This window comes from Bos mutus, chromosome 5, assembly GCF_027580195.1.
Source record: "Bos mutus isolate GX-2022 chromosome 5, NWIPB_WYAK_1.1, whole genome shotgun sequence".
Taxonomy (NCBI): Eukaryota; Metazoa; Chordata; class Mammalia; order Artiodactyla; family Bovidae; genus Bos; species Bos mutus.
In genome coordinates this window covers 75,066,283-75,074,967 of record NC_091621.1, presented here as the reverse complement: position 1 = coordinate 75,074,967, position 8,685 = coordinate 75,066,283, and the positions used below count along the sequence as shown (strand labels likewise).

The window sequence follows — 8,685 nt, the reverse complement described above, 5'->3', positions numbered from 1 at the left end:
GGAAATACACAGTCCTCTAAGAACTGTTAAATCTGATGGTTGTTGCTACTAAATGACAAATCACACATGTGGTGTGCTATTTTTTCTCATATTCACCCCCAAAAAACAGCCAGAATGCTTTCTATATAAATTGTCAGCTCTTTATTGCTCATTGGGGTATTGCTGAAACCCATAGTCCCAGCTGTGGATTAACTTCAGTTTTTGTGCAGTGGGTTTATTTCAGTTTTATTGGAAACACTTTTTCAGAGCATTTTTAGGCCTAAGAAAAGATATAGGTTGGTTATTTCATAAATTTTTTTTTTAATGAAATGTTAAGTAAATTGTAGCTGAAAGAGAAACCCTGGAGAGGCATAAAAACACACTGACCATTTCCCCATTATCAGTGTTCCTTATGAATATCCAGCACTACCCATCCCTGTGGTTTCCCCAAACTCTATCTTCTGATTTTTTGTACCTAGAAGACCACGTTTTCTATAGGAGTTTCACCTGTCCCTCAATAATGACTGTGGGCTGCCGTTGGGCTAAAATCCAAGCAAGCAAACACATTAAAAACAGAAACAAAAGCATTTTCCCATGGGCCAGCCTCATTCTGTCCCTAACCTGCCTGCTTTTTTCACTCTCCTAAGCATCAAGCAATCATTTTAAAAATCTTGTTCTAAGTGTTAGCTATTATATAAAGGAGCATTATTCTGTTAAGAACATAGTCATGTAGGAAGGAAACTCCCATATAATGTCCCATTTCAATAGCTGTTCATTTTTCCTCTGAGCCTATTGCCAACACCAGCTGTCGGTCTGTCTCTCACCAACATTTTTTTTTTCTTTAATCAGCAGCCATATATGAGTGGTTTTCAACTGTACAGCTCTTCCTGTCTTGGTATGTGTAACTACAGAGCTCTTGCTGTCTTATGTGTGTCTCCTTGATATCTCATATGAGTGAGGGTAAACCAAGATCCAGGACTTCACTGATGGTTTAGTGGTCAAGACTCTGCAGTTCTACTGCAGGGGGACATGGATTCAATTCCTGGTCAGGGAACTAAGATCTCACATGCACAAAGCACTTCCAAAATATATTTTTTTAAAGAGCAAGTAAATCAGATTCACAGGATTAGCTGACCTTAGACACAAGTGAAGAGGACAACCTATGTCATTATTAAGACACTCAGAGAAGCCTGAAATGGAAACATTCAGTCCCCAGGCTCTGTGCTGAGAATCATGGGAACTTCCCCACAAAGCTATCATCCCTGCTCCACTTCCAAGTATCCCTTCTTTGCTTCAGCAAGAAACAATGCTGAAGGAGCAGTGAGTTGAGATCTATAGTATTTTGATTGCTAAAGGCAACAGTTGCTTTGTCTCACTTTTTCTGCAGAAAAACTGGTCTTCATTCCGTCCTGATGGGGGGATGGTGGGATGTGTCTTGTGTCAGTTGGGTGTGGACATAAGAACTCCCAGCCTTGCAAAGAACATTGTGTTCCCGGGTCTGATGATATTGAAACATTAATTACCCAAAGAGCAGAGCTTTCTTCTACAATGTCTGAAGACGTGACCTATGCGACACTCACGTTTCAGGATTCTGTTGCAGCAGGAAATAATCAGGATAGAAACAACCTAAGAAAAAGAGGTAAGGGTTCAGAGATGGCAAGATGTGATCTTGGGGGATGGACACATGTTAGATACCCTGAGGTGCTGGCTTTGACATTGATGCTGTTTGAGAAGTCTGCTTTGGAATTTTCAAAATGGAGGCAAAGTTGGAGAAATTTTTGGTAGAGTGGTGTGCTTTACATTGAGGAGGAAATATGTGGCTTCCAGGACTTTTTAAAATTGGGAAATATTGCTGTGTGTCACCAAGCTCTGTGTTATAGTGAATTATTTCAGCTGAAGATGCCAGAGATTGAGTTTGGGGACTGAGATTTCTTTTTATAAATGTAGTCCTTGATATTTATACCTCGTGAGAGATTCCAAGGGAAATATCCTTTTACAATCCAGTTTGGAAATTTCTAAACTAGAGAAGTCAGAGGGATTTTTTTTTTTTTTTTGTACAGTTATCTGAACTTTATCTGAAAAGATAAACTGGAGGATGAGTGAGGTAAAAATAGACAAGAGTTTGCTTCTGTCTTATAAGTACTTACAAATTTTCAAAGGGAAGTTGAAATTCCCAGTATAATTAGTCATGCTGAATCAATGTTGATATGTGTATAGTATTTTATATACACGATATCATGCTTTCATCAAACTAAAATTATGAAAGACATGGAACAATAGTAGTACTTTCTCTGAAGTATTAGTGACAAAACTGAGCTGAAAAACATTAAATGACTTAACCAAATTCATGCAATTGTTAGGTGGTAGAGTTGAGACTCAGTTCTTATCCTCTGCTCATTCTCTCGTACCAAATTGAAAGAAATAGCTGTTTCTGTGATCAGGAATCCAATTTAATGAATCAGACTACATCCTTTACATTCAGGAATCTGCTGATGGTTTAGGACAGTTTGTTGTCCTGAGTCATCTACAACATTCTCCTGCTTATTAGCTTTGTTTTCATTTTAAGCATGTATGTGTATATATGTGTATGTGCGGTTTTGGGGATGAGATACAAAAAGATGATAGGATAGATTTTTCATGTGTCTAATAAAAGTGGTTATGCATTTATGTTTTGTTGTTAAAAAAAATCTAATACTTGAGAAAAAGGGAGTGGTGAATATGGTGCATATGTCAGGGCACCTGGAGATTGCCTTCATCTATCTGAGACACTAAGCTAGATGCCCCTGGATCCAGAATTAAGGAATAGGAAGGTGAGGTAAGTATAAAAACTATATATATATAATATATATACATACATATACATATATGTATACATACATATATATATAGGTAAGATATTACATTTTGAAGAGTTATCCTCTGGCTTTGTGGTCTGTTCTGCTGTTGGTAGGTTATCTTGTATATTCACTCATTCTCTCGTTCAGTATCAATTCATTATCTACTAGGTGAAAAATAGTACACATAGTAGATATAGGCAGAATTCACAAAACACCTGCCTTGTGGAGGTTTGCAGTTCTAAGGGTTTCTTCCATTGTCGAGATCATCAGAGGATTTTCCACAATATCTCATTCATGAATTCAGTCATCTTGAAGAAGAAATATGTGTGGTGATGTAAAACAAAAGCCTGAAAATTAGGAGACTCTTAAAGCAACGGAGGATGGTGGAGAAAAAAAAAATTGAGAACTGTGGAAGGGCCCTTGTTTTGTATCATTTTAGATATTTTGGAGATAGAGGATTTGAAGAAGCAAGAGAGAAATTTTAATATCTGGATGGTTGTTAAGTAGGAGAAGTAAACAACTCAATGTGTAACAACCACAAGGCAGTTCTGTTTGCTAATCTTTGTGTTGGCTTTTTTCAGGGTATCCAGCTCCATCCTCTATATGGCGTCAGGCTGCCCTGGGTCTGCTAACTCTTTGTGTGATGCTGCTGATTGGGCTGGTGACCTTGGGAATTATGTGTAAGTGTGCTTGCATCAAACTCAGGGCAAGGGGTTAGGAAATATAGCTGTAAACTATATAAATTTAGATTGGATTATATTAATATGATGGGTGCTAGCATCATAAACCCTTTAATACTTTCTGCCACCTCAGCTGTCTCTCATTCTCTATGCCTCCAAGATAAACCTGAAAATTATGTACTTCATTGTTATGAGGATTTTGCCCTGAATACATGGTTTTCTCTTGACAAACTAGACTATGAAGACGATTTTTATTTTTCTATTCTTTTTTCTAAGAGTTGAAATAAAAAGGCATCAGTTGTGTTTTTTCCGTGATACCTGATTAGAGACTACTAATAAATATTAAACCTAAGCAATGTTTCTGTGTTAAGAGAATTATCTACAGCTGTCATAAAGGATGGAAGGATATATATGAGTTTGTCTTCTGTCTTGGAGTTTTGCAGATGTCCAGCGAAATTAACTCAGATTCAGACAAACTGACTCAACTCCAGAAAATCATCCACCAACAGCAGGACAACTTATCCCAGCAGCTGAGCAAGTACAGGAACTTTCCTGTGGAGGAGGAATTTCTCAAATCACAAATCTCCAGTCTATTGAAGAGGCAGGGACAAATGGCCATCAAACTCTGCCAAGAGCTAATCATTCATACTTCAGGTAATCAGGACTTGCTGACCAGTCAGATCAAATCTGTTGCTTTGGTTTAGATTGATGATGTGCAGCACATCAGAATACGAGAGGGTGTTACCAATGACTTCTAATGATGCTGCCATAAATTTACAGAAGACCAGGGAAGATAAAAAGTTTTTCTCTTTTTTTTTTAAACATGGAGGTGAATTTGGGAAACATCTTGGGATGATATTAATCTGGATATTTCAGCTCCTCATTTTATGAACTATTTTTAGGTGATCTTGTTGTTATAAGGAATTAAAAAATATAACTGGTATTTCTGGGGCCAGAAGACTGAGCCCTGAAAAGAGTATTTCAGTTACCATTGTCCCAACACATAATATTGGATGACTTTATTTCCAGGGGCTCCTAAAGCGGTTTGTTTTTAGGGTTGCTGGTTTTGAAGCCCTATTGTCAATTTGAATGATTTATTTTCCAGGTGCTGGTCTCTCCAAAGTTGTTGAGTTTATGCTACTGGGTGTAATTTCTTTTTCAGACCACAAATGCAATCCTTGTCCTAAGACCTGGAAATGGTACCAAACCAGCTGCTATTATTTTGCAGTAAATGAGGAAAAAACCTGGCCTAACAGTAGAAAAAACTGCATGGACAAGAACTCTACGCTGGTGAAGATAGACAGCCTAGAAGAAAAGGTCAGGTTGAATCTCCTTCCCTGGTTAGAGAAATTATTCATGTATTTGAAAGTAAATAGAATTTCTGAATCACATGGTAGGAATTCAGTGCATTTTGAGTAAGAATTGGGCTTCCCTGGTAGCTCAGCTGGTAAGGAATATGCCTGCAATGCAGGAGACCCCCAGTTGATTCCTGGGTTGGGAAGATTCCCTGGAGAATGGAATGGCAACCCACTCCAGTATCTGGCCTGGAGAATTCCAGGTCACAAAAGAGTCGGACACAACTGAGGGTCTCAAAGAGGGACATGACTGAGCAACTTTCACTTTCACTTTTCACATGAATTCGATGAATGGTCCCATCTCTCTTACTCCAGCAAACAGGAATGTGCCCCTCACAGAACTTTTTCCTGTTTTCTCTTTCAGGATTTTCTGAGGTCACAACCATTACCCAAGTTTCCTTTCTTCTGGTTGGGACTATCTTGGGACCCATCTGGCAGAAGTTGGCTTTGGGAAGATAGCTCTAGACCCTCTCCATCCTTGTAAGTCTCTAATTATTGGGGAAAGAAACAAGCAAAAGATATTAAAAATGGAATGTAAAGAAAATAAATGTGAATTATAAGAATTATACATCTAGATACAAAAAAGTACAACCTCCAACAAGAAGAGAGATTCATTAATAGAGATGGAAATGAGGAGGACTTCATTTCATGTGTGAGATAAATTCATGGCAGGACACTGAATTCCATCTATTAGTTTAAGCTTATCTCTCTATTTAACAAACACAAGTAATACTTATGATGTTCAAACTATTATTATCCCTATGATAAAAGCACTGTTATATTCCCATTTTATAGATTAAAAAATTATCATAGAGTAAACAAAAGTGTATACATCGCAAGTAAGATTTAGTGAGCTAAGCCTTGAAGTGAGAAAAGAATATTATAGTGTAGTACAGATCATTTGAATGAAAGCAGTCCAGGGCACATGGAAGATTTAGACATGATCATCATTTTCTGATGTCATTACTTAAGAGTTATCATCAATTCTTTAGCAAAAGAACTAGGAACCAATATCAGAACTACATCTATGTTGTCATTCATTTCCTCTAACCTCTGTTTTATTCTCTTTTCACTCCCCACGTATGTATAAATATATACAAAATTATATTTGTGCATAGTAAAATGTAACATATTTTTATACAGAATGTGATTGTATTTTTCTGTTTTTCTTCAGAAAGTTCCAGAGTAAAGGAATTCTAGTTCTTTTAATATATAATCTGCATGGGGTAGTTTCTATCATGTTATGGAGAAAATAGAAATTCTCAACTCCTGATTTAAGCTTACTTCTTAAATAATTTTATCTGAGATCATGAGTAATTGGAAATTTTTAAAAACTCAAATATGCAAGCTTTAGGGATTTTTATGGTTGCTGGTCACAGAAGTCCTTCAACATTCACACGCATGAGTTTCATTGTCAGGGAAGCTGAAAACAATGAATTGTAGTCGATTCAAATGTGATATTTGTAATTAATTTAAAATTGATTCTTTTTCAGATTTAGTGCTTATGAATATGCTCAGATCAATGAATCCAAGGGATGTGCCTATTTTCAAAATGGGAATATTTATATATCCCGCTGCAGTGCTGAAATTTCTTGGATTTGCGAGAAGACAGCTGCATTAGTGAAGATTGAAGACTTGGATTAATATGCTTCCTCCAAGATGTAAGGGACTTATGGTTAAGGTGATATGAGGAAGGAAAGAGCTTTACTATTAAAGGGGAAAAAAAAACAGATTAAATAGTGACTGTCTGTATATTTAAACCATCAGGCAACAGGCAAATAAACTTGCTACACAGAACACATTACATGTCATTGTCTGATGCCTTCTGATCTGATGTTCTTGTTATTTCATCTCAAGGTCACTGGAAACCTACAGGAACGGCTGTTCTATGACCATCTTCAATCTCAGACTCATTTCACTCAATTTCCTTTCTTTCAAATAACAGACTTTTCTTGCTTTGTTGTTAAATATGCCCAAGTGAACAGGGGCGATGTGTAAATATTTAACAGCCAGAACTGAGACAGGCCACAGCAGTGGAACAAGGTCCAGGAAACCCTGTTGTGACAGTTGCTGATTCATGTAGAAATCTGGGGGATCCTGGAGAAGGGATGGGCTTCCTAGGTGGCTCAGTGGTAAAGAATCCAGCTGCCAATGCAGGAGACAGAGGTTCGATCCCTGGGTCGGAAAGATTCCCTGGAGAAGGAAATGGCAATCCACTCCAGTAGTCTTGCCTCATAGTTCAAGTAAACAGGTTTACTAATTCTCATATAAGACTGAAATGGAAGTCTCATATACACAGATTTAAAAAGCAACTTTATCATTTCTTTTTAAAAGTAGCCTACTGTCACTGTCATTCCCAGAAAGATAAAATTATTCATTGAAGATCAAAAACTCTGCACTTGACCTCCATACACTGGGTTTTTCTTTATTCTCATGGGAAAGCTAGTTTCTTCTATTGTTCCTCTCCAGAGAAATATCTGCTATTAATAATTTTGATATCTTTGTTGGCTAGTTTGTTTGCAAAAAGAGGTTACAGTTCTTTTCCTTGAAATCTTGTGTCTTTTAATTTTTATTTCGTGGACTCTCTTTCATATTCACTAAAAATGACTATTTTTGTTTCCGACCTTGGAGTGACTCTGAAATTTGATCAGATTCTATTGCTCATAGTCCTCTCCCTGCTGGCCTGCTATCATCATGTTATCCCTGGCAGCCTCTACAGCGTAGGAGTAAATCCAGAGGTTTTCTTGAGGATATATTAGCTTCTTGTGTCAGAATAGTTTATCCCTCATTGCTTTTTATGATAGCTTGGCATATGAGACACAGTGTATCTCAAGAATCTCAACCAGTCTCTCTCTCTCTGTCTACTATATCTTTTTCTCCTGCCCTGGTTAGAACTCCTAGGAGCTATTACACGCGCACACACACACACACACACTGCCTTGGGAGAGCCCAATTTTGTATTTATTTTGGATAACTCTTTCCTCATTGAATAATTACATGATTTCCAAACCTGTCTTCACACCAGATTTATGTGGAGAGTCCCCTTAGAACTTTACATTTATTGATTTATTTGTTTCTCACAATAACCCTAGGGCTTCCTGGGTGGCACTAGCGGTAAAGAACCTGTCTGCCAACACAGGAGATGCGGGTTTGATCCCTGGGTCTGCAAGATCCCCTGGAGATGGCAATGGTAATCCACTTCAGTATTTTTGCCTGCGAAAATCCATAGACAGAGGAGCCTGATGGGCTACAGTCCATGGGGTTGCAGAAGAGTCAGACACAACTCAGCAACTAAATAACAACAACTCAGTGAAGGAAGTATCCCATGTAGAAATTGTTTTTTGGAAAATGTTTGACATAACTTAGTCTATTCACTGGAGAAGGCAATGGCACCCCACTCCAGTACTCTTGCCTGGAAAATCTCATGGACGGAGGAGCCTGGTAGGCTGCAGTCCATGGGGTCGCTAAGAGTCGGACATGACTGAGCGACTTCACTTTCACTTTTCACTTTCATGCATTGGAGAAGGAAATGGCAACCCACTCCAGTGTTCTTTTTTTTTTTTTTAATATGAAAAGGTACGTAGTTGCTTTATTCATAATCATCCAAAACAAGAAACAACCAGAATATCTTTCAACTGGGAATGGATAAGCAGGCTGTGGTACATTCACACAAAGGAATACTATTCAGCAATTTTAAAGGATCTGATATTGACACAAGAAACAATCTGAATGTGTCTAAAATGCATTCTGCTAAGTGGCTACATACTGAATAATTCCATTTACATGGGAAAAGGCATAATTACAGAACAGAAAACAAATCTGTGGCTGTCTGGG

At 37.7% G+C, this 8,685-nt stretch overlaps 1 protein-coding gene across 1 annotated transcript; it reads left to right on the top strand.

The window, feature by feature from the left end:
- Positions 1-1,450: 1,450 nt before the first annotated feature.
- CLEC12B (C-type lectin domain family 12 member B) lies at positions 1,451-6,614 on the top strand. The gene is made up of 6 exons (XM_005898857.3): positions 1,451-1,618; positions 3,398-3,496; positions 3,932-4,150; positions 4,659-4,813; positions 5,216-5,331; positions 6,345-6,614. Exons 1-6 carry the CDS (start codon positions 1,528-1,530, stop codon positions 6,493-6,495), a joined length of 831 nt encoding a protein of 276 aa, XP_005898919.2. The 5' UTR covers positions 1,451-1,527; the 3' UTR covers positions 6,496-6,614.
- The last annotated feature ends 2,071 nt before the right edge of the window (positions 6,615-8,685 follow it).

Bases quoted from the DNA above. Each gene is read 5' to 3' on its own strand.
- CLEC12B (XM_005898857.3), top strand. From the start codon at position 1,528: ATGTCTGAAGACGTGACCTATGCGACACTCACGTTTCAGGATTCTGTT. The intron at 3,497-3,931 runs GTAAGTGTGCTT...TCTGTCTTGGAG, and splicing joins GGTGACCTTGGGAATTATGT to TTTTGCAGATGTCCAGCGAA. The intron at 5,332-6,344 runs GTAAGTCTCTAA...ATTCTTTTTCAG, and splicing joins TCTAGACCCTCTCCATCCTT to ATTTAGTGCTTATGAATATG.